The following is a 27,022-nucleotide window of genomic DNA, read 5'->3' as shown; positions in this document are numbered from 1 at the left end:
CATAGTATTTTACATAGGTCTTCATATTCCTTATGATAAGGTACATCATAGTGCCTCTTTTGTTGTTTCATATTTTTTCCCCTTTTTTTAAAAAGGGCATCTGTTTCTAAATTAGATCTTTAAAAACTGAGGTCATATATAACCTGAATAGACATGAGCATCCCAACACATCAATAGTCTATTCTATAAGATTTAAGTCTTGGACAGCAGTTCTTTTCTTCTTTGTCTTGGTTTTCTTTTAACACTGCTGTGTTGACTTAGGGTGCTTTTTCAAAATCCCACTGTATAGCATTTAAAAAATGTAGATACTAGCAAAAAACATATGAAAAAGTATACTGTATTACGTAATAAAATAGAATAGAACCACAATAACTCTTAAAAACAATGTTAATTTCTTAAGATTCTTTAATCTCAAATTAGGAAATATTTTACACATAAAAATCTACACAAACAAAATAAACACTTACTCACACATCATATAAACAATAATTAGATTTTGTCATATTTGTATTACATCCTCTTTTTAAATAGAAACAAAAATTTTAGTTATTTTCATAGCTGTACACTACTCCTTTTCTAATCCTCACTTTCCCAAAGATAACAAGCATCTTGAAGTGGGTGTAATCTTTCCCATGAGTGTTTTCATATTTTTGCTAAATACGTATTGCTTATCTCATCTGTAAAATTAAAGTTATATTATACTTAAGAAATTGATATATCATTATTATTAGTTTTTAAAATTTTTATTAGAACTAACTGAATAGCACTAATATTAAAATTGACGAGGCTGCTGCCGAGACTTCAATCTTTAAAATTGATTTTGGGGGGATAAAGTGCCTTTATGCAACAGTTATTATGAAGTGTTCCATTTTTGTCATGACCTTTGTTTCCCATTTGTATAATCATTTATACTGAAATTCATTAGCCTGCTCCTGAGGAGAAGCACTGAGAGCCATATAAGTAACCATGGGTTAATTGGATAACTGTGGTAATTTGAAAGCTTATACATGCTGACTTTGCAACTATTAATAATACATGAAGCTACCTACAGATAACCCCTCCCTCGGTATGGGAAGCAACTGAGCATAGAGGCTGGATTCCCAGGATTTGATACTTGTGGCAAGTCAAAAAGATTTGATGTTAACCTTTCTCTGACCTAGTGTACTCCTCTATAGAATGGAGATAATAAAACCCTCTCTGCAAGGTTGTCATAAGGATTATATGAAATAATGTCAAATGAACAGTGCTAAGTGCCCACTAGATGTAAGTTATCACAGTGAATGTAAACTGGGTACATTTTACACTTTCCGAAATAATGTTATTAGCTCACTGACAGACTTGAAGCCCAAAATAATAAGCATTTTCATTTCCATGTTGCTTCTTGCTATCCCATTTCTTGATTAAGTGAGACATAACAGCTTCTCTGATGAACTTCATGGGCTGATTTATCCCATGGATTATATTTCGAGGCCTAGCTTCTGAAGAGCTTTTCCTTCCCAGTTGCCTGTATTAGATCCCTTTCTTATTAAAACAGCAAGAGTTACTTCTGATTGCTTCAACTCCATGCAGTGGACACCAGCTGTGAGCCACGGGACCTCTAGGAGGAGAATCTGGAATTTGTTAATTCACTTGCTTGATTTAAAGTGAGTGAAATCTGCATGCAGTTTGGAAATGAGACCCTAGCTATTTGTCGTGGAAAGCGACAAAACGGTGCCATGATGTATCACCTGTGGTCATAGATAATGGAGTGCCAATTGAGGTAAAGCTTTGTTGGTCTGAGGGGCTCCTGCAGTAGGTTATTGTGATATTAATAAAGAATACAAGAACTCCGTGGGTGGGCCGCCTGCTGCTGATTGCACTGAGTCACTTAGAGGAGTGATATACCCTGCATTTTACATTCTTGGCTCAAGGCACATACAGGGACACAGAGACTCTCTTTTGACTTAGAGTCTCAGGGCTATTGTAGTTGACCATATGAGCCAACAATGCTGAATTGGGCTTCTTGTGTAAAAATTTAGAGCACTGACCAGGGAAAATTCAGAAATCTGAAAACTGGAATGGAATATGTGGATGGGCTCAGATCAGCCTGAAAACTCAATTTCCCCCAATTTCACTGATCTTTCTTTGCCAGAAGGTAGAGTTCGTTCTTCCCATCAGATGATGCTAGAACTGCCTTGCCCTGAGACCTTGAGGCAGTTATCATGTTAAAGGATACCCATTTGCCTCACAACCTCTCTATTACTCCTAATCACCTCCAGAGCAAAGATGACATTCATATCTCAAAATGTCATAGCTACAATACCCAACCCAGGAAGACAAGGCTTAATAGATTTTGCCAATTCATATCAACAGAAACCTGGGGAATATCTATGGCTATGATTTTAAATGAGCTAGACCAGAAAAGAACAAAAGTGAATTAAAAGTGGCTGTATTTCTTATGATTGGATTTAACAGAGATTCTGGAATCAAAGGGCTAGTTTGAGCAGCTGGAAGTAAACAGTTCTAGCTATGTGCTTGGTATTGACAAAAACAGACTCAAATCACATTTTAGTAAGAAAAGTTTAGATGCCAGAAAATTCTGGCACAATGGAGAGAGAGGAATTCACGTGGCTATCAAGCATTTGATATGTGGCTAGTATAAATCAAGATGTTCTTCAAGTATAAAACAGTGCAAAAAAGTGTAGTGTCTCAGTAATGGTTTTTATATTGATTGCATATTGAAATAATATTATCTTGTCTATATTAGGTAAAACAAAATGTATTTTATAAACAATTTACTATGTTTTAAAATATGACTCTTGAAAATTTAAAAGTACTGTATACTTGTGGCTTGCTTTTGGGGCATACATTTATATTTTTATTAGGCAGTGATGACTTAGAGGGATGCAAATGTTTGAGTGGATTTATCATGTGTGACACACTTACCTACTCTCCAACTTTATCTCCTGAAAGTTGAAGGTCAATCCCTTCAACAAGGCATTCAGTACTACACTCAAAAGAGGAGTGTCTTTTAAGAAGGATGTATCCTTAAAAAGCATTTTAGCATTTGTTCTCTGTAGGCTAGGGATGAAGTTAGGAAGCATTGTTACTATAATTAGCCTCTAATTTCAGCATGGACAATAGGGTCATGGAGTGGCCAAGATCAAATGGTAACAGTTAACTACCAGAGACAAGGTGAGCATGGCTTTTATAGTAGTCAATGATTTCCCAAGGATATTTTGCTGTGGTTTACAGATAACACATGACTCCATAGGATTGAAATTCTTGTGAAGTTACCAAAGTATAATTAAATTTTAAATTTTTTTTTTTGTGTGTGTGGTGAAAAATGTCTGCCTTGAGTCATGTGTTAGACAGTCATGGTCCCACCCAATTGCTAGATCATAAGCCCTTATTCCGTGCAGAGACTGGAAGCCCGGTCAGTGAAGGAGAGACCAGATAGTTGTGGAAAAGGGCCATGTGATACCATCATATTTATGTACTATAACTTTATTTCTGCACTTCCCTAAAGGAAGCCTGCTTATCAAGATGTCTGATTAGAAGAAAGGGAAATGCAGAATATTTTATATTGCTAATACTTAAAGATCAGGAATACTACTGTGTTTCATCAGTAAAATGATAGTTTTATCCTAAGCACATCTGTCACTGTGCCTGAAAGTTCATCTTGTGACAATCTTCCCAGTTGTTGAATACATACTTGAATCAACAATTGACAGAAGAACACATTGTCTCCATGACCCACTGAACGAGGACTTTTTTTAATAATAGAAAACCCTTAGACTTGCCACTCTACATAAAGTTAAAAAAATCATCGGAATACCATATCTCTGTGAAAACGTGAGTCAATCAGCGCCAATTTCTAGGACTTGGAACATGCAGTGGGTGATTGTCCTTATCTTATCTCCATTAAACTTACCTCTTTGGCCTGTGCAGAAGAGATAGATCTTGGAGAATGACAATGATTATTGTAAACTTAATCAGGTGTAGATTTAAATGCTGAAGACTCTTCTAGATATTGTCTCCTTACTAGAGAGAAAATCAACAGAGACCTGCATATGACAGAAGCAGCTACTGCTCTGGCAAGTGCATTCTTTTCATCCAGTAAACAAATGATACCAGAATGATCTTGTATTCATTTGGTAGGTATGGCGGTACATAATTACTATCTTACCTAAGGGCTATATCACCTCTCCATCTTTGTTCTTTTGGGATTTTATATTATTGCCAAGTCAGCATTCTGGTCCATTAGATTGTTGAAAGCATGCTCATAGATTTTGGTGAGCACTAAGCAGCTGTTACTCTATATGTTTCTTTAAGGCATAACCATTTGAGAAGATGGGAGATAAATCCCATACAAATTTAGGGATATACCTAAATGTGGGAGGGTCCAGTCATATCATATATTCTTGCCAAAGTGAAAGATAAGTGACTGCTCCTTCACCTACATTTTTCATCGATTTGTCTTCTTGTTGGGTATCTTTGGGTAATGGAGGAAACATATGTCATTTGGATGAGCTCTTTCTTCCTAATTACCGACTACCCACAATGCTATTTCTTTTGAGTGTGACTCATAGCGAGAGAAGGCTGACCTACTGACTCAGCTTGCAATGCCAAGCAGCTCTGTTATTTGGGCCACATGACAGTGAAAACCCAATTGTGCAACCATGGGATGTGGTATGGTGTTTCTGGCAATTCTGATATGATCACAGCATAGACCACACAGGGCTTTAGAGAAAAGCAATGACCTCTTTGGAGAAAAGTTAATCTTTTAAAATCCAGTTTCTATCTTGCAATTTCACTCTTGAAGTGATTGAACTTCTAATCAAGGGAGCCCAAATTCCTCCCCAAATCACACAACCATCATGAACCTGGGGATGCTTGACTATTTGTCATAAAGTTGGTTTGCTCAACAGCATACCATCATCAAGTGGAACTGTCATGGGAAAAGCAAGATTAAGCTCAAGCAGGCACTCAAAGCAGAAAAATGCTGTATGTGCAGGTAGCTCCCATTCACGATGTAGCTATTCCTGCTACATTGCCACGTCTCCCTCAACCTGTAAGTGTGGTCACCTGGGGTGTTTCTTACCATCAGTCAACACGGGGAAAAACTAAGCCTGATAAGCATTTAGTTTTCTGCATGATATGTTGGTGTTGGTTGGAAGTGGACTGTTGCTCCATTATAGCCCATACAGGACTCCCAAGAAGGACAGTACAGAAATTAAATCTTTATTGAGGAAAGGACTTTTAATGGTACAACTGCTTGTCCACTTTATCTGGAGGGAGAGATAGCCAGAGGCATGGACCTAGATTGATTCAGGAATAATAACTAAAGAGGTTGGATGGATTTTGGGGGTGTTAGAAGGGAGACTAATATTATTTCCTTCCCACTATGTTTCTGCCAGCCATACCATTTGTGCAATTAGTATATGCCTTTATTCTATATCAGGTTATTATGCATAGCGTAACTTTTGAACAAAGAAGTTATTTTTCAGCAATGAGTTGGAGTGAAGGACTGACTAGATTTCTATAACAGTGAAATGATCAACTTCATATAAAGTTTCTTCAGTTATGGAGCCATTTGGGTGCCTTATGAAGGTAAATTTCATTCCTCAAGGAAGGAGTATATGTTTTGAATCATTGATGAATTTACTGTTTCTTGCATTGCTAGTCTCGTGGTCATTGGTGCTTTCCTCCAAGCTTTTCTAAGTTCTCCCTCCTCCAAACACCACGGTGGGATTATACATCCCTACTCTGCTGAAGTTAGGTCTGTTTGTGACTTTCTTTGGAAAAATAGAAAGAACAGAAGTGATTTATACACAGAAGCTTTTAAAGCCAGCTCATGATTGTTGTTGCTGCTGCAATAATAAATGCTTGTGTCAAGATAGCATATCTGTTAGCCTCAGGAACCTGAAGGACTGACTGTGTTGAACAGAGTCCCCTACCGGGCAAAGCCTTAAAGACTCATAATTTGTGTGTTTGTTCCCTTGGAACACATCTGCTGCCATAGAAATTTTGTCTTTCCTTGTTACCACAGTATAACTTACTGTAGAACCCACCTATAGCTGTGGTACCAACTTGTAGTTGATTCAACAGTTTTGTTAGACATCAGCAGAGCAAGGATGGTGGGCCAGGCATAGGAACTCACCAGGGAAGAAAGCCCCAAATGCCCAGCAAGGGGAAAATCTGGGAAAACAAGAACTTCATCCCCAGGGTAACCTATCCTCTTCTAACATATCACTGGTCATGTGGTTTAAACCTCTGATCTTTCATATCGCTGGCCAGGTGGCTTAGATCCCCCTGACCTTTTCCTCCCTAAAGATAACATCTAGGCCTCAGTTATAGTTCAGCTCCAGGCCCAGAAAAGCAGCAAAGCCAGTCAAGTGATGCCATAGCTGCCTCAGGACCAGCTACATTTACTAATGACCCTCTGCTTTGGCACTGACCAATCAGTGGAGACCCCTACCCTGAAAGAGCACACCTGGAAAGCTGATGAATATTCTATTGAGACCCTCCCCTGAGACCTTCCCTAAGATTTTCACCTGCAAGAGAGATAAATATACACAGGATGAAGGATTCACTACACACTCTCCCTCTAAAGAGCACACCCGTGCCATTCCTCTACAGGCATGTATACCTCAATCTCTAAGAGATCCCACGAGACTTGCAACCAGGGGAGCAATGGGCAGTGGCAGCTTGGCCTGGGCTAACCCCCTGAACCCTCTTCACGGGCCCCTTTTCTCTGACTTTCCAATGAGCTAAAGCAACCCAGCGTAGGCTTTCCTGTTGTTTCTCCTATGCCCTTCCTTGTTTCACTCCCCTAAGTATATTTTTGCTGTGGTCAATAAATTCTTGCTTGCTTTACTTTCATTATCGTTGACCTTAAAATATTTTCTGTGTTGAATAGAAGAATCGAGGTTCTAGCCAGTAGCTCCAATCGATAACAGTTTCTTTGCAGCAATGTAAAATGATAGTACAATGTTTTACTTTTATAACAAATGCTTATGTACTGATTGCATAGCCCTCAAGTATTTACTTTTTGAGATAAACCGAAGTTGAACTGGTGTCCACGTTGTGAAAAAAAAATTTCTATAAAAATGAACGTAAGTAGAATTGCTAAAATTCTCTCTAAATATTAGAGATTACAAATAGTCAATGATCTTTTAGTTTCCAAAACATTAGTGAACTGCCAAATATAATTTCTTTTTTATAAATTAGGAAAGCTAAAACAACAAAAAAATGGGCTTATAGGGTATAGGGTGTTGGGGGTGGGGCTGGGTGATATTCAGCTGGCCACTTGAGGCCCCAGACTTTCCACCCTGGCTCAATTTGTCTGTAATCTTGAGGAGAACCTTCCATCCCCTGTCCTGATAAACACTGCTGTGACTTGGAACCTAGACTGGTCCTATTTTGGCACTATGCCAAGAGTGAACTGATCCCTGCTGAGATCCCGAAAGGTATTCAGAGGTTTAAAAAATAGCCAACAGTGCTCAAACTCCTTGCTTCCAACGGCTCACAGTTAAGGAAGCTCTGCTGAGTGGTTTGGTGGCCACTGAGGAGTGGATGTGGTTTTATGTTGGCGAGATCACAGGCAAGCCTGGCATCATTGGCATAATGTTTGAAGACCAATCTTTAACATCTGTTCCTTTTTTGTTTATTATTTGAATGTTCTTGGACCACGAGTGTTCAGAATGGTATTTGGGTTTAAAAAAATGTCAAAATCCATGTTTTCTAAATCAAACACTGCATGGAAAGGTCACAATTTCTCTTGATATTAAGTTGGATTGTCTTCTGCTTTAATAACATTAATACACCCCTAAATGCATGTGTTTGCTTAGCCTGAAAATGGAAAGCCTGTATGTGAACATACCAACCTGGTACATATATTTATGAAGATAAGATTTTTTTACTTTGAAGGTTAGAATTTTATTTCCAGAAAAGTTGGGGGAAAGGCCTTGAGAAAACTAGAACTTGCTACAGTAGGAGAAATACTGTAGCAAGTTCTAGTTTGAACTTGAGTTAAATCATGTCCGTAGTTAAATAATAAAATTTGTATGGTCAGAGAAAGTCCTTTTTGACCACACCTATGTCTGTAAATGTTGGGATATTTGGTGGTCGTCTAAGTATGTATCTTTATCTTTTTTAAAAATATCCTCACCCGAGGATATGTTTATTGATTTTTAGAAAGAGAGGAAGGGAAAGGGAGAGATAGAGAGAAACATCAATGTGAGAAATATCTATCAGTTGCCTCCCATATACACCCTGATTGGGGATGGAACCTAGGTATATGCCCTGATTGGGAATTGAACCTGCAATCTTTTTTTGGCTTATGGGATGAAGCTCTAACCAACTGAGCCACCCAGCTGTGTTCTTTGTAACATCTTTAATGCCAAGGCAGTGAATGAGAGCCATGATCTATATTTTATTCTAATTTTGATATATGTATTATTACTAGTCAATCTAGTTTTATTATTTTTAGGAACTATCTTCGTTAAAAATAAAATACCCTATGGATATTTGAATAAGGTTATAACTTAGCATTATCCATGTATCTAAAAAGTATATTATGTCCTAAATTAAATAAAAGTGATTATTATTTAAAAATAAATGGGAGGTTGCTTTGCATCAAACCACAAAATGGATCTAAAATAGTGCAGGAATTTTTCATTTCCAAAGTGTTCATGAAAAATTCTAGAAATTGAATGATTGCTAATAATATAAAGACAACACAAAACTTACTTAATTTTTTAGATAATCGAGATAAACTGATTTAAATTGTTCCTCATAGAATCCCATTGTCGTTAAAGTTCAACTTACTTTTTAATGCTCAAATCCAGGTGAAACTTCCATATCCCATATCCCTTAAACTTCAGGAAGACAGAGTTAGGCGTGTCTACTTCCTATTTTCAATTATTATGAAAACTAGATGCCTGGTGCACAAAATTCATGCACTGTGTGTGTGTGTGTGGTGGGGGGGTACGGGGGTCCCTCAGCATAGCCTGTGCCCTCTCACAGTCTGAGAGCCCCACGATCAATTGCCCCAAAGAGGTAGGCCCCGCCCACCCGGCTGGGGCCCCTGCACAGGGAGGCCCCGTCCACCCGCTGCAGCCCGCTGGTCAGGGGCCTGGGCCTCTCTCTTTGGAGTGATGGTGGAGCCCCCCAATTGATTGATCGCCCCATCAGCTGGTGGCCTGGGCCGCCCTTTGCAGGGCGATCATGGGGCGACGGCCAGGCCCCTCACCAATCGCATCGCACCTGCCTTGGCTGACCTGGTGCCAGTGGGTGTCATAGCGTGGTCATCCAGAAGGTCATCCAGATGATTGTTCTGCTATTCAGTCGTTCAGTCAATTTGCATATTATGCTTTTATTATTATAGAGATGAAAGCTTTTTTCATTTTCTCTTGATTCAAGGAGAAAGACTTTTGGAGTATTACACATAAATTTAACCCATTTCCCTGGTTTTCTGTCTCATCTGCTTCCTTTCATATTTTTATAGAATTGGCAGAGTTGCCAATTAACTGAGGTCATTTAAAACAAAGAACAAATTTTACAGCTTTACAACATATCTCTCTCTTTTAACAATTGATGAGAAACCCATTTGGTTAAATCGATGTGAGGTTATGATTTTATTCCCAATATTGGTCTATAGCAAGTAGAAATGGTTATTTTTAGAAATGTTTATTATTTATTTATTAAGCACAAATTAATGATGCACCGTCTGGCAAAAGTCAAGTTAATGAGGGTCCCAGAAATGGTGATTCAAAGAGGGCTATGTCTGGTATTGATCTTAATACAGTTTAGACTCTATATACCTTCATATACCTAGTACAATACTTTTCCCAAGTAGTCACTCAGTATCCAAATTTTATTTAGCAAGTGAATGATTATCCAGATATTACATGGAGAGTAGAATAGATATTTTATATAAACTTAAATTAGTATATTGTTTTCTGGAGACAAATATATTTAAACATGTATGTAACCATTAAAGTGAAGTGTTAATTTTATTTTGTTCTGCAGTTTACTTTACTACATTTTCTCATTTCCTGGCAATTCTGTGAGATATTTTAAGTTGAAAATGCACTAAAATTGCAGAAGTGAAGGCTTGAACTGCAACACACTAAATCTAGGTATATAAGGTTTTGCCCCTTTTTTCAAACAAAGTAATGCTTTTTAAAAGCATTAAGCAAGCCCACCCTCCCCCCCAAAAAGCACTAAAAATGAATTTAGGAGATACAATTCTAATTGTTTTGACTGCTAAATATCTGCACTATCTTGGTTAAATCCTGATAGCTTTATGAGTCTGGGTTTCCTCACCTGTAAACAGATGAATTTTGTGTGGATTTTTAACACTATCTATCTATTGGGAGCTGCAGATGAATAACAGAAAAAGCAGTTGCCTAGAGTCAGAAATATCACCTTGAAATTTTGATTTATGGCCATTATTTGGGCATCAGAGAATTTTTTAAAAGCTCAGAAATGTAACATATGATAAACAAATAAAAAAATTTCTAAAAGCATTGGTAGATAGAAAGTAGGAAAGAAAATATAAGAGACATAATGAGTCAATTTAAGAGGTAAATTTTTCTGACTAATAGCAATTCCAAAGGAGAGCAGAGGAAAGAGATGGGGCATTATAAAAAGAAAAATAAAGGTCAATAGGTATATAAAAAAATGTTCAACTTTATTAGCTATTAGGGAAATGCAAATAAAAACTACAATGAGATACCACCTCATACCTGTTAGAATGTTTATCTATATATATATAAAAGGCTAATATGCAAAGTGTCCCTCGGGAGTTCGATCAGGAGACCGGGAGTTCGATCTCTCACTATGATGTGTACTGACCACCAGGGGGCGGCATGGAATGAAGGAAGGCCCCGGATGGCAGCCAGAAGGCCCCGATCAGCCCTGATCACTGGCCAGGCCTAGGGACCCTACCCATGCACGAATTTCGTGCACCGGGCCTCTAGTCTATAATAATAAAAGTGTAATATTCAAATTAGACTGGACAGCCGAATGACCTTCCAGATGTCCTTCTGGATGACCTTCTGGACGAAGCCAGGGCTTCAAGGGCTGAAGCAAGCCGCTGTGGCTGTGAGGGCTGAGCCTCTTGAATGAATTTCGTGCATCGGGCCTCTAGTTATGAATAAGAGAACTAATGACAAGTGTTGGAGAAGTTGTGGGGAAAAGGAACTCTTATTCACAGCTGGTGAATGTAAACTGGTATAGCCCCTATGGAAAACAGTATGGAGGTTCCTCAAAAATTTAAGTATAGAGTTACCATATGACCTAGCAATCCCTCTACTGAGTACTTACCCCCAAAACTCAAAAACATTTATTTGAAAAGATATATGCATTTCTATGTTCATTGCAGCATTTTCATGTTGGCCAAGACATGGAAAAACTGAACTGTCCTTTCACAGATGATTGGCTAAAGAAGTTGTGGTACATATACATAATGGAATACTACTCAGCCATAAGAAAAGATAAAATAGTGCCTTTTGTGACAACATAGATGGATCTTGAGAATATCATGCTAAGCAAAATAATTCAAACATAAAAAGTCAAGAGCTATATGATTTCACTCTTATGTGGGATATAAAAATGAAATCAACAAATAAATGAACAAGAGAAACAAACAAATTTGTAGACACAGACAACAGTATGGAGGTTAACAAAGAGAAGGGGGGGGGAGATATTAAGTGGTAAAGCAGGTCAAATATATAGTGAGGGGAGAATATTTGACTTTGGATAGTGGGCACATAATGCAATATACAGATCATGTATTATATAATTGTACACTTGCAACCTTTATAATTTTATTAAGCAGTGCCACCCAAATAAATTTAATTTAAAATTTCCTATAATGGAATAATGGAAATAAATAATTCTGCAATCTGAAAGGTCCCATCTAGTACCCAGCATAATGAAGGAAAACAAACCATAAGAAAAGATGGATAATCCACTACAAAGCACATCATAGTAACTCTTTGTTTCTGATATTTTAAAAGTTGTATTAAGAAGTGCTTTGTAAAGAGTAGGCTTCTCTTAACAAGAGAATAAACTGAGAAAGAGGAAATAATTAGATCTAGGAAATAGGAGATCTAAGGTAAGTAAGTGATAAGAAACAAAAAAGGCCCACATATAGAGAGAAACAATTCAGTTTGGGACAAAAACATGGAGAGTTTTAGGAGAGAGATATCTGTAATATTAGATATGATTAAGTATTGAGGAGGTTAACTTCATTTAACTCTAGAAAATAAATACTCTGTACAAAGAAGGAAATGCTATTATAGCATACTGCTTGGTCCTGCAGTAGACTTACCTAGAAAACTGTCATACCAATATAAACCTTGCCTGTTGATTTAAAACTAAGAATGTGATGGTGAAAGAATGGGAAAAAATATTTACTATATGGTGTTTAAAACTGACAAATCAATAACAATTTGTAGATGCATTTGATTTAAAAATATAAAAGAAATTACTAGAAGAAGAGTCTAGAAGAGTAAGAAAAAAAGGTTGTTTAAGGGAAAAAGTTCAAGAATAGGGAGGTGAAATAGGGGCCTTCTTTATTCTGTTGAAAGCTTTTGGCATATTTGATTTAAAATACATGTGCATTAGTCATTGTGTTAACAATGAATCTTGGATAAGAATGAGCAGAGACCTAAAATATTGGTGACCAGAAGTGGGCTGTTGTATAGAAGGAGTATGGCTGGCTTATTTAATTTTTAACCACATGTTCAAATGTAGCCCATAGCTACAACCCCATTTAAATTAAAAACTCTGTGAAGTTAGAAAATGTTGCACTATTTTTCTTCTATGATGTTGAAACAGATATCAGGCACTGCCATTAACAACAGCACCTTCTGAGTGTATTTTTTTTTTAATGAGGATTAAATGAGTTACTGAATGTAAGGTATTTAGAAAACTTCATTGCATTCATAAAGTGATAATGAATACTAGTATTAGTATCAATACGTAATTTAAAAAGTGGGCTTTCTTTATTTTAATTGTGAAGCTATTCAATTAAGAATATAGTGACAGAAGAATCAATGTCACCATCAATTAACAGTTACCTGTTGAGATTTCAAAACATGAGGCAAATTTCAGTTTGGGGGTTGCTATCTGTGTGCCTATGGGCAAACATACTATTTTATCCAGAATATTTATAAGAGTGCATATATTTTGTTTCATTCTAAACAAAATTATATTCAAACTATTTGGAGGTAGTATTGATTTTTAAAAGACTCCATAGTCCCCGTTTAAAATTATTCTGGAATCTCTAGACTAGATTTTTACTTGAACTTACACTGATATCACTGATAGTTGTTTGATGTTAAAGTGTTTAAGACTCCATTTAGCTATTCTTCCAATATGTTATTGCAAATATAAGATACGAATCCTTAAGACAGAACAGTGAAGTGGAGACATATTTTCTTACAGAAATGGGAACAAGGGATATATTTTAGACATTACAAATCAAATTTACAGATTTTTCTGGTGCTCAGAAAATGAAATAAAGTTAATTTATTTCCTGATTAATAATTGATGTTCTTTAAAAAAGACTTAAAATGTTATTAAGTTGTTATTAGCTCCCATTTATTTCCTGAATTTTTATGTATTAACAAACTTCTCTTTAAATTTCGTGTCACTATCTAAAGCTCTGCATAGATTGTGTATGTATTTCAGACATTTTATATATTCTTAGACATATGACTTAATTTGTTCATATTTTTAAAACACCATATGCACTTCCAGAAGTCAATAGATAAATACCATTTTCAGAAACTCCTTTAAAAAACATTGATTATTACATATTTGACCTCTTTGGGATGTGTGTCTGACCCCACAGAGTGCTGATTTAAAACCTCATCTTACTTGTTCTTGCAACAAAGACTATGTAGTGTGAACTGTTAAATAATTCCCAATATTTATGACATGCTTGGTTAAACAGGAAATGGGTTACTTTCCTGTAAATAATGCACAAGTCAAGTTTAATAACACATCATAGTGCCACCTTAGAAATTGCTCATTGATTAGAAGGAGAGAAACCAAAATGTTTTCAAATTTTACATGGCTTTATAGTATTGTAGCTGGAGATGGTAAGAAGAAAAGGAATCGCTATAGGCTTCTATCCTGAAATCTATAATATGTCCCCCCCCCCCCCCGCCCGGGACTCTCAATTAAATCCTTTAAACAATTAAGATAAGTAGGGTATATGCTTAAAGAAGCAAGTGTTATCAATAAGAGTTGATCATTTGTTGAATAGATCATTAATAAAAAATAAATTCATGTGTATGATATGAGATCCATGGATTCTAGTTTGATGTGTCAATTTGAGAGTGATGGTTCCAAAAGTGGTTGAGTAGCAGAGCAGATGCTGTAGTGACACATTAACTTGCAATGAAAATTATACTCTTTGGAGTGACAAAAAAAAAGAATTGGAGATGTGTGAATGTAAGTTTTAGTGAACTAGTGGTATTCTTTTGGATTGTTTCATGTTCCTCAAAATATATTTTCCAGAATTGTAGGTTCCTCTGGGAAGTTTACTAATTTATATATGAATATAAGAGGGAGAAAAGTCTCACAAATCAGTTCAATTAAATGAAGCAACATGTACTAAAAAAAAAAAAAATCCAGTATCTACAATTTGCATAGTCATTTTGAGATGGTGCATAAAACATGTAGACCTCACCAACAATGCATGATCTACTTACTTTTTTACCTTTCATGGAAATTAATCTTGCAACTACCTCATATCAATGATTTATTTGGCAGCTGCTTTGTATAATCTCTAAGGTGCTTTATATTTATATTTTATTTCTAACAATGTTCTTGCTGCTATATCCAGAGATACTAAACTCTAGACATATCTAATGATAGACAATTTACATTAAATATGTAGAAATGTTCCTGAGCTGATAGGCCATCTCACTTCCCTCTAAACCAAATTGCCTCTTATATAATACAAGGACTCTATCAACTCAATTACATGTGATCACAGTAAAGGCAATTCTCTCTCTCACACACACTTGTACACATGCACACAAAAGAAAGAAATTTGCTGATAGGTCCAAGTAATACTTTATACGCATATTTCCACTTCAGAGCTGAGTTCTTCCTTTATAGTTGTTATCAAGCAGACAAAAAAAATTTCCTATTTAATTTTTTTATTACTTCCAATGGAGTTTTTAATGAGCAAAGAAATAGTCAATGTGCAAATGAAAGAGACAAATAGCATGCTTAATTCATAGAGTAGAACAGAGATTCCTGAATAAACAAGAATGTACTGAAACAAAATAGAATATATTTCCTTAGGTACTAGGGTGTTATAGTTACAGTCTCAGGAACAAAATTGTTTGGGAGATTGTTTTTCAGTTACTTTGCATTAAATGTGCTGTTTTAATTAGTTTCCTTGTAGAATATAAGGATACTTTTATCAGTTTATTATCATGTCTTAATTCATCTAATAATATGTTTAATGGCAGAAGTCTGACTACTAATTAACCTGAAGGAGAAAAAGAAATATGAATGAAAAATTCAAAAATTGATACATTTAATCTTAAATGCAGTTTTTTTAAGTTCTCTTAATTCAATGCTCCAACATGATTTATGTGTTGATTACATGTAATTTTCAGGAAATCCATAAAAGACAAAGAGCAAATGCTATTAGTATATCTAAACAATGTAGTTGTTTGGACTGTGTGAGCACAGGGGAATAGAACAGAGATGCACTGGTCAATGAGGAGACCCAGGAGAGAGAATAAGACCTCGGGTTCCTCTTTCACAAATATGAATTTTCTTTGTATTTACAGTATTAAGAAATAACACTTACAACTCTGGTTCTAGCTAAGTTCCTACCAACTCCACCATCTCACCATCCATGGGCTTTGGTTTGTTAACCCTTTAATCTTAGTTCTTAGGTTGAAAGATAGGAGTAAAATGAGAATAAGATACCTATAATACTAAAATAAATGCAATAAATATTAAAGTTGCTTATAAAGGTGTTTTAATTTCATTACATATTCCAAATATTTAAAACCCAAAATTATGTAGATGAGGGGCAATATTGTTGAAAATTCTATCTATGAAGACAGTGAGGATGCTTCTAAAGTACCAATTTATTACTTTATACCAAAATGAAATGTGTCTATTGAATTATTCTCTGTTTAACACAGAAGAGTTCTCCATTATCTCTATTTCCAGTTACCCCAATACACACACACACACACACACACACACACACACACACACACACACCCTCCACAGCCCACAACCTAGAAAAGTTTGTGGAGAACTGTGCTAATAAGAACTAATAAAAAGAAAATAATGAACAGCTGCTAATACTACAAGACCATCTCACATCATTATCTAATTTAATGGGTTATAAGTGATGTATTTATTTTTTGCTTTTATCTGAAGTTTTAGTCAAATTGCCTCTGAGTTAGGTGTGTAAGATACAATTATACTTATAACTATACTTACAAATTCTATATGAAACATTTACATATATCAAGGTCATCATTTTTGTACATTCATAATATCAATCATTTCCAACAATTCAATTAGTTAATTTGTTACTTTTATGCTGGTATGAGCATGCATCAATTTAAGGAGTTTGTGGATGAGGTAACAATAAGCCATGTAAACACAATCCTGAAGTAGAAGTTGATACTTATGATTTGCATCACACTTGTTAAGAGTTTGTTTTCTGCTGTTTATAAGACTATCAGACCAAAAAAATACAGACTATTTAACAACCCAATTATTTGCAGGCCGTCTTTTGTTTCTTTTGGTGGCAATTCATTCAAATATTAAATCTCCAAGAAAATACTATCCTTCTAAACATATCAGCAATATCAAAGTTTCAGGCTAACAAACATTCATTAATATCACACGTAGACAACAAGGATGCATGCAGTTTTCCTGTCAAACTTCTTTCCCCCCAAAATGTTTACTTTAGCAAGATGACCTCCCAGCTAAAGAATGAAGTCCAGGAAATGAGGACAACAAGTTGTAGGGCCGTTAGCTGGAAGCGGGGTTATGCGATCATTTTACACAGGTGGTTGATGATTGATGAAAGTGGAGGGATTTCAGGAGGAATGGCAGTTAGTATTTGGGAAGGAAACACTCTACCTGTGTAGCCCAGCGAATTGTCATCGTTATCAGAGGTGGGGTTTGGCGTCCCGTGGTCGGCGCCCCTCTCTAGGTCTTCAGGGTCTGTCAGAAACAACATCAGAGCTGCTGATGGGGTCACAGTAGTAACAGTGGTTGCCATTTCGATCACAGCATGTCCAGACACAAGTAAATCCACATGTGACAGCAAAACACACAAGGCCAGCACACAGCACACTCCCTGCACGCCCCTCCTGCGGCACACTAAGCCGTGCGAAGGTCTCGGCATCCTGGCTTACAGTTTCTGCTTCTTAATTCCCCTAATTCTTTGCTCTGCCTGCACCTTTGCTGCACTTCAAAGCTGGGAAGGGCTCGGACTGCCCTCTGCGAGGCCGCCGGCGCGGACTGAGGGAGCATATGGAGGAGGGAGAGGGCAGGGTGGCTGAATGCGAGCATTGCTAATTTCCCACCTTATTGTTAATCAAAGCTATTGACTGTGATCACTCCCCATCATCGCTTCATCTCTTGCCAATTACAGACTCCAGGGACTGTACCTCATATGGGTGGAGGGAGGCTTGGGGGGGAAATAGGGTCTTGTCCAATAAGAGGGTGAATGATTAAAATGTCATACTTTTCCTGAGCAACAGTGAAGAAGGTGGAGCAGCATCACCGCTTTCAGCAAGCAACATTTGTCATCTAGAGGACTGATGCATTTACTGAAAAGCATGCAACAGCAAAACGGCTCCTAACTCTGCACATTGCGGCTTGGATATTTAAAAACATTCCACATTGTTGAGATTCGACATTACAATCATCCAGATACATATTTTCATCCATCTATTATGATTTTTCTTGAGTGAAAGAGTTGAATTTTTATGTTTTTCAAATTGCACATTCATTTCCCGAGGCAGACTTTTAGAGCTGAGGCTAAGCACAGTGAGACTGGCTCTCGGCTCCCGAGCAGCTGAGCAGCAGCACACAATTGCAGGGAGAAGCCCGGCCACACCACTAGTAATGTCACTTGTGCCCTGTCACTCTAGGCATCACATCTACCCGTGTTCGGTAAATATGAGCACAGATTCCGCTCCATTGTTGATAAGCAGACAGACACAAGTGTGTACCTCCTAGATGGAATACCATGAATTATAGGCCATTCAAGGGGTGGTGTTCTGTAGCCTCTTTGTCACCTAAATAGCACCTACAGAGGATTTCTCCTCCGAGGGAGGCAGCGAGTGCACGCAGGTAAATGCCCCTTAAGAAACATCACAGGGTCATTCATTTTGTGTCCCTGCCCTTTTCCCTTCCTTCCTTCCTTCCTTCCTTCCTTCCTTCCTTCCTTCCTTCCTTCCTTCCTTCCTTCCTTCCTTCCCTCTCTCTGTCTCTCTCTCTCTTCCTTTCTCTTTCTTTCTTTCTTTCTTTCTTTCTTTCTTCTAGGCTGACACATTTTGTCTTAGACACAGCTATTTAAATTTCTTTTGGCAATTGTTTAGGAATGACTTAAGACATTTTTAGAGAGGCTCAAATGTCTAACATCAGTCTACTTCCTGGGTTTTTGTATGTAGCATGCTTCTTCACTCGATCTCACTGCCTTCCTCTCCTATCCAGGTGTCATATAATTAACCTGTGTGACTAAGATGGAGAGGAAAGAAAGAAAACATTCGGATCTGTGAGGACGAAAGGGGAAAGTGCCATTATTGCTTTGATCATCCTTGCCTTGCCAGAGATGGATGTTGTAATTTTCTCCTTAAAATCAACTCTGGAAGTGAGTGGGTTATCAGGGAAACGGTCACTCTCTACCCCTCCAGCCTGTTAACTTGTTTGTATGCACAAGTTGTTTAGGGCAGAGTTTTAATCACATCAACAGGAGAGAAAGGGAAACTGGCATTTCTGTGTGCTTTGAGGCAGTGTTAGCCCAAGGTTCTGCCACAAAGTAAGTAATCTTCTCATGCAAACTTACTGAATGAAAGAGGTTGATGGAGGGAGGTAAATGAAAGGTGCTGGTCCAAATGGATCAAAGGGCATCTAAAGGGACCTTTCCTGCTTACCCACGATCTTGTTTTAAAACGTTTGGCATGGAGGGACCTGGAGAGTATTACACTGAGCCAGTCAGAGAAAGATAAGTATCGCATGATCTCACTCATATGTGGATTCTAATGAACAAAATAAACTGATGAACAAAATAGATTCAGAGACATAGAAGCATGGAACAGACTGTGGAATCTCAAAGAGAAGGGGGCGGTGGGTGGGTGGAAAGAGATCAACCAAAGAACATGTATGCATATACGCATAACCCAAGGACACAGACAAGGGGGTGCTGAAGGCCAGGGGCAGGGGCAGGGGTGGGCTAGCAGGAATCAATGGGGAAAAAAGGAGAACATATGTAATACTTTCAACAATAAAGATGAAAAAAAACACACCATACAATGTGTTTAGGGTCACTTTAATTTTAGACTATTTTTTCTTAGTAACAAATGTACCACTTCAAATGAAATATTACTTTCAATTTATGAGGAATGATTCATTTAAAGTTGATATGCACATTTGTAACCACTTTTAAAAATACAATAAAAATCCATCCAAATCCACAACACATACTACATTAGCTTGTCTACAGAATGTCCCCAGACTTTGTGATAAGGCCTGTGCATTTTTGTTATTGAGCCCTCCCTGAGACTGAGGATACTATTACAAAAGGAAGTCATGAGCCTCGATGGAGACCAGGAAAGGAAGTTCACAATCATTTGAAAGGAGATATCTAAATCTATTTAAAGTAGATTTTTCACTTATGTCCAACATCCTAAGTAGTTTCTAAATTTGCTTTCTGTTCCCACCCAGCATCCTTCTGACCTTTTCTTAGTCTCAGAAAAGGTCAGAAGGATGCTGGGTGGGAACAGAAAGCAAAGTGCATTCTATGTACCTTGTACTGCTTTTAATTAGTAATATGCTGGACCTACAGGAAACAAAAGGTCCCATTTTTACTAACTTCACTCATTTTTTTTCTTCCCCCTCCTTCCTGTCAAAAGATAATTATAGCAGGGACAATCACCTGACACACTGCAAGGAAGCTGGAGGACTAAGTCAAAGACAGTCCCAAATACACTTACGTAAAGTTTTTGTTAAATAGTATTGATTGTGAGAGTCATGGAATGGAGCATAATGTGACAAGAGGTTATTAAGTGCTTATAACGCCTACAGGAGGTGTTCTTGTGTTCCAAGTGTGTTTGAGGGCTGCCCAGGCCTGAGCTGAAATATGTGTGGCTGTAATGGATAAGAGCCACCGTCTCATCTGGAAGTGCACTGGCACGGGGGCCCTGAGTTCTGTGTGCCTGTGGCCCAGTTAGACTGTGCATTCCAGGGGGTCAGGTGCTCAGCTTCACATTTGTACATCTACCGCTTCCCAATGGCTCTGTAGCATTGAACATGCTTACATAGATCCTTTTTCCTGTAAGGTAATAAGAGATGGTAACCAAAAATGCAGATCTCAATCTGAAACAATTTGGAAATACAAAAATTGCATTTGTATTATAGTCAGAAAAAAATACTTGATATACATTAATTCAAATGCTATTGTACTCTCTGTCTCCACAAAAGCATATAAAACATGTCTTGAATCATTAAGTCATAAATATTCTGGTTTCTAAACATGTCAGCTGGACTCTCACAACAACCTTCCATCAGATACACAGATTCCTCCGAATTTAGTGGCCATTTGCCTTCGCTGCTTTTTAAGGCACCCAATGTCAATTGTCTAATTGTCCTCTATTTTATGTTAGGTTTTTTTGAAAAGCTGTTTCTTAGATTCTAATTGTAATCAGAGTGGCCACACAGAACTAATATCTCATCTATGAAGGCCCTTCCCTCCCAACACTCTTTGAATGCTTGTCTTTTTTTCATAGGACTCCAGACTTCTTCCTCTTGTTCAACAAGCTCTCTGTAGATATCTTCATCGAGGCTCATGACTTCAACTATTTTTAATAAAATGATGCAACTTTCACATTTCTTAACTAGATGCTCTACTTACAAACAGATTTTATCTCCACTGCTTATTAAGCTTCGTGTGGATTCCCAGAAACCTCATACCTTCTCTCACTAAATACTGAATTCATAATTTTCTCCTTCAACCTGTCCCTCTCCTATATCCCCTAAAAGTCAAGAAAGTCATTACTGTTACATTTTTAATAGTTTACAATTCAGTAAAAGGTTAGTGTCTGGGATTAAAACTGCATTCTGGCCTATAGGCTTATTGTTTATAGTAGATTTTGCTACTTGGTTGTATTTTTAATTTTTGGAGAGGGTTGTATTCCAAGCATAAACCTATAGTATATAGGATAATAATGTAATATGACAATATAATATATATAGCCATATAATATACATGTCATTTATATACGACATATAGTGGGCCATCTTCTAATGGCCATTTACAGATTTAATATTAGCAACAACAAAGACAAAAAGGAATAAAGTTCCATAGTTCCTTTACAATAGAAAGTATGTCTTTCAGAAAAGTTTATCCTTAAATATAATAATTAATGAAAGGTGACACAACTTTCTTTAATGGTAAATTAAATGGTAAATTTGAAATTTGTTAATGTGTATAATAATAATTTTACTGAGTTTTCCCTATGCCAAAACATAATGGAAATTTTGAATTAGAAGAATTATTATATTGCAATTCTTGATAAAATCATTCATTTCGACAAGCATTATCAATGGATATTAGATCTATTAGGTGAAAAATTGTAGGCAACAGCATATTTCATAGTGCTAGAATATCACTCCAGAACTTTTTCACTAACTTCAAAGGGGAAAATGTACTTTTATAATAGATAGATTTGGCAGTCACTGCTTGAACTCAGTAATCATACTCAGTATCATCAATAGTGTGAAGACAATTGTGTAATACAATATACAATATCACCTATGAAACATTCATACCAACAATTCTTGCCCTGCATCCAAACAAGTTTTAATACCCAACTTAAAATCTACAGAAAATAAATGTGTGCTTAGGATACACATGCAATAATTAAGGGGTGAAGTATCTTTAACTTGCTTTCAAATGTTCCAAAAAGTATATTGAGAGAAGAACTAAAGCAAATATGCACAATGTTGACAATTGCTCAATCTATTATGAAAAACACTCAAAAAAGTTTAAAGGATGGTGGATGAAGTCTGAGTGGTCTAAAGGTATCCCTATAATGTGCAGCTGAAATTTAAGCAGGATTGTTTCTTTTCACTGGTGAAATGATTAAAATAGGTAATATTATTTTTGTAGTATGAAGACTCATATTTCACTCCCCTCGAACTCATATTTCTGTAAATGGCTCATCATATTATGGAGCCAGTGTTGCATTGTGGAAAAGTAGAAGCGAGAGAGAAAAAAAGTAGGTTGCTTAAATCGCTTCACTTATTTAATTTTAATTGGTTTGATATTCACAGCTCAAAACATTTGAGTTTTTATCTTTATCCTTCCTTTCTGTCATATTCAGTTATATAAATATATGTTAAAAAGAACAGCTTCTTCATTTTTCCCTGCTGTAATGTGTCAGACTGGTTTCTTTATAGATTTGCATTATCACTGTACAGGACTTTGACATTAATTGACATTTTGAAGATGACCATTAATAAAAGATTAGGGGAAGCAAATGAATATAAACTACTATCAATATGAGAATTGTGTTCTACAAATTGGATCAATTCTCATTGATTCTTTCCTACTAATCAAGAGGAAGGCATGGAATGGGTGCTTTAAATGGAGTACTGAGAACATTTAATTAGAAACCCAGGCAATGAATTAAAAATTAAGTAGAAAACTATGTTTGTGAAGCTTTAAATTTGTGTCTCAATCTACAAGATCAAATTAAAGTGAAATTCAAACTTCTGCTTTAATCAGGTACAGTTAAAATAATTGTGGAAGTTACATTATTATTTGCCCCATTCTTTCAACTGGGAATAAGGGGAGACATAAGAGTTATGTTATGGAGATGTGGTGAGGAAAAAAATCAGAAAAAAATCAGTACATGTTTTAAGATAGTATATACTTTACAAAATCCAGAGAATGAAATAGAAAATTTCACTTACAATGAGGACTAAATAACATTTTCAGAAACTGACATTATATAGAATATTGAATATAGTATGTATCAAGTTATAAAATTGTGCTACAAAATGTTAATGAAACCTATTTTTTTAAAGCAGCAATATGGTAACTGAAAATGTGTTACACCCATCCCCAATTTTGCCATTGTAAGGAAAATCAAGGTTGCTTCCTTATGTTTCTTTCAAAGATCAAAGAGCCATGATTATAATGATCGAACAAACTGAAATAATCTCCATGACAGAGTAGGTAATTGTAACTAACCTGAGATGCCAGGGTTGCATTAAATGAAAAAGTAGATTTCATACAAGGATCTCAAAATATGATAGTGCTTTTTCTATTTTCTGGTTTAGGCAATTAGCTAACTGAATGAATCAAATATAAAAAAAAAACAAAGTAAAAATTATACTGATTGTAATCACAACTAATATTTCCATAATGTTTTAGTTTATTTAATATAAAATACACTATTCTCTATGTATATATGTATTTTTCTTGTGTAGCTCTTACAGTCATCACCATGATCATGATTATGACTCACGTCATCAATGTTCTCATTTTAGAGATGTTGAAACTAAAGCTCAGAGAATTTCTTTGTCCTCTGTCATGACATTTGTAAGTAGTGTATTTGGAATTTGATTCCAAATGATTTCTGACTCCAAAGCACCTTATCTTCTCACTATACCCCAATGCTTCTCTTTAGTCATCAATCTAATTCTAGGAACTGGATGGAATTTCAATAGTATATAAGCAATGAGACACCAGATAGTGATTATTTTCCAGTCACTGAACAATAAGATTGGATAATTTCACAAATCTATTTCTCAGTTCCATTAAGAATATCACTAGGACTTCTTCACTGTCTTCTTCTATAGATAAGATGAAAATAAAGTAGTTGATAAGGTAATTGGTTAAGTTTAAGCAAGAAAAGCACAATAACATGTTATTAAAATAGAGGCTTATTATTAAAATAAGGCTTTACCCACATATTTTTAAGTATGTAGACTTGTGGATGGAACTATTGACTCAATAAAGTCAAGATAATAAGTAATAACAAGATAATAAATTCAGATTGTTTTTCTTGATAATGACTTTTTTATCATTCTTCAACAACGAAGATTTGCTTTTTCCTATAAGCTTAAGGAAGCCTGAAACAGGGTCATGTTTTACTCATCTTGATATACTTAACCTTAGCACAGCACTAAGAACAGAGTAGGTAATCAATATATTTTTGTTGGCTGATTGGATGAAAGAAACACCAAAGAATACTTTTTCTGGAATCAAGAGCTCAAGATGAAGATACCTATTCCCAATGTATGAATGTTAATTATTTCCTTATTTAGGAGTTGGTCATATACTTATCTATTTAAAATAATAATTTATAACCACTCTAAGTCTAATTCAAAACTGCATTTTGGGAGATTGTCATTGTTGATAGAAATAATACCTTTCTCCCTCCCTCACTCCCCATGTAAATATATACTCTAGGAACTAGAATCTTATTTAAGTTAAATCAGGTGAGGGTTATACTGTTGCAAGTTTTCCTTCTTGCGTGTTAAAATGAATTATTTAAAAATATTCTTGATGAAAGAAAATATAATAGTGTTAATTCTTAAAACTGAAAGAAGTGGCAATATGAATAAACAAGGGAGGCATTTAAATATTGCCATATTAGGTGGACTGAATTTTGTTTCTAAGAACTCATTCTGGTTTGAATAATTTTAGGTATAGATATGTACTAGTAGTTATAAATAAAGGGATATCCTTATTTGAACAAATGAAATTCTTTTTTCTGAGAGGGTGCGCTTGAAACTAAAGTGATATAATACGAAATTAGAATCATTTTTTGGTTTGCAAATGCCACATTCTAATTTTGAATTTGTAAAAACGCTATAATTCTGTAAAAAAAGAAACAATAACTACATGAACATTCTCAGTACAGTTTTGTTTGAGCTAATTTGGTATATAACCAGTTACACCAGTCTGGTGAAAACTGATTAAACTAGGGGCCTGGTGTATGAAATTCATGCATGGGTAGGGTCTCTAGGCCTGGCCAGCGATCAGGGCTGATCTGTGGGGTGACTGGTGGGGCAATCGGGGGGGCCCCCGCTGGCACCCGCCTTGGCTGGCCTGGGACCTGCGGGCTGGGGGCAGCTCCTGCATTGAGTGTCTGGCCCCTGGTGGTCAGTGCGCATCATAGCAACCAGTCGTTCCGCTGTTTGGTCGATTTGCATATTAGGCTTTTATTATATAGGATAATAGAGACCTAACACATATTTAAGCAAAAACACCAAAGACAAAGATATATAAATATAACTGTCCATTCACATAAAACACACTACTGAATGTTAAGAAGGTAAATACATTCATGGATAAGCCTGAGAATTAGAAGAATACACATGTCACAGAAGAAGCTTTTGATTCATTTAAACTCAACTTAATTTGACAAAACAAGATAAAGTGCCTTCTATATGGAAATCATTCTATTGATGGAGAAATGGTTATAATTTTAAAACCATTTGTTTCCGGATCTCTTCTAGTAGAAACACTGACAAAGTGGAGCTCTTAAAGTAATTGGGAAAATTATGCTTCATTGTGACAATATGTTTTTTTCTTTGATGTATGAATGTTTGGTTTAAGAAAGTCATGGAGCTTTTCATGAAAATAATAAGTGGTGATTATTCCTTTAGATAATTAGAAACCAAGCCATTGTCCAGGTGAATTCTGCATTTATTCAAAATGCTCAAATCAAATCCTCAGTAACATCTGCTGCTACAAATATGTTGGTGGTAGGAATTTAATCTGCAGAGATTTACTCCCTTGAACTTTATTTGTGAGAATTAATTTCCAATCCACTTTACTAGTATTTCTGATCTTTCTGTTGAGTCTTCTTTTTTTGTTTGTTTGTTATTCTCCCCACCCACTTTGCCCTGGTATTCAACAGTCTTTCTTTTATTGTGCTTAGCATCTGCTACTGTTCCACTCCTTTCCAGTCAAAGCATAAGGTAACTTCAACACAGGCTAATTAAATGGTGCTTGAACTTAGTTAACAGGTGGTGGTCCCAGCTGCCCTAGTTGTATGAGCAGATACATCTGGCATCGTAAGGGGCAGAAATGGGGATAGTAATACCTGAATGAATGGAGTACTCTTTCCATAGCATTAATTGGGAATCAGGAAGAAATACGGCCTTTTTTATAGAGGAAACATTTGGTTTGGGGGTATAGTGATCACATTTGAGATTTTGAATAAAAAGTCAGAATTCCTTCTTTTAAGCTGTGCTCCTTCTCATCATAGAATGTTTTAATTGATGACCACTTCTCCCAACTATGTCAATAAAGCATGTATCCAATCAGTGCTGCTAGTTAATATGTTGAATGATATTCAAGAAAGATACACATAATTATTAAGTTTAGTCAAAATATCAAATAATTCACTTAGCATTTTGGAATTACTACAACTAAGTATATACTATTATATATTTAAATAAACAATATAGTGTAGTATTTAGGAGCCACTAAACTGGCCAAGTTGCTTTATCTTGTCTGTGTCTCACTTTCTTCATTTATAAAATGTGAAATAATATAATCTATTTAATAGAAGTGTCATAGAAGCAAATATTTGTGAAGACCTTTCTTTAGTCCTGGACACTTAATAAGAAACCAGGAAATGTTAGCTATCGTTATAATTAATCCAAATTAGAAATCAATTTAAAAAGGATCATTTAACAATTCTTAATGATAAAATCCCTATGTATTTTCTTCTTGAAATGAGAAATGATATATTCTTTCTCTAAGTGCCAATTCAGAGTT

At 36.1% G+C, this 27,022-nt stretch overlaps 1 protein-coding gene across 1 annotated transcript in view; it reads right to left on the bottom strand.

Moving 5' to 3' along the window:
• Positions 1–27,022, bottom strand: part of ROBO1 (roundabout guidance receptor 1) — a 1,264,035-nt gene that overhangs the window by 545,412 nt on the left and 691,601 nt on the right. The window contains exon 3 of the mRNA XM_079766678.1: positions 17,134–17,217. Within this exon, the coding sequence (XP_079622804.1) occupies positions 17,134–17,217 (84 nt within the window). The remainder of the gene's footprint in view (positions 1–17,133; positions 17,218–27,022) is intronic.

Source organism: Cnephaeus nilssonii, assembly GCF_951640355.1.
Source record: "Cnephaeus nilssonii genome assembly, chromosome: 3".
Lineage (NCBI taxonomy): Eukaryota > Metazoa > Chordata > Mammalia > Chiroptera > Vespertilionidae > Cnephaeus > Cnephaeus nilssonii.
The sequence above is the reverse complement of the archived record's forward strand: the minus strand, read 5'-3'. Positions and strand labels throughout refer to the sequence as shown.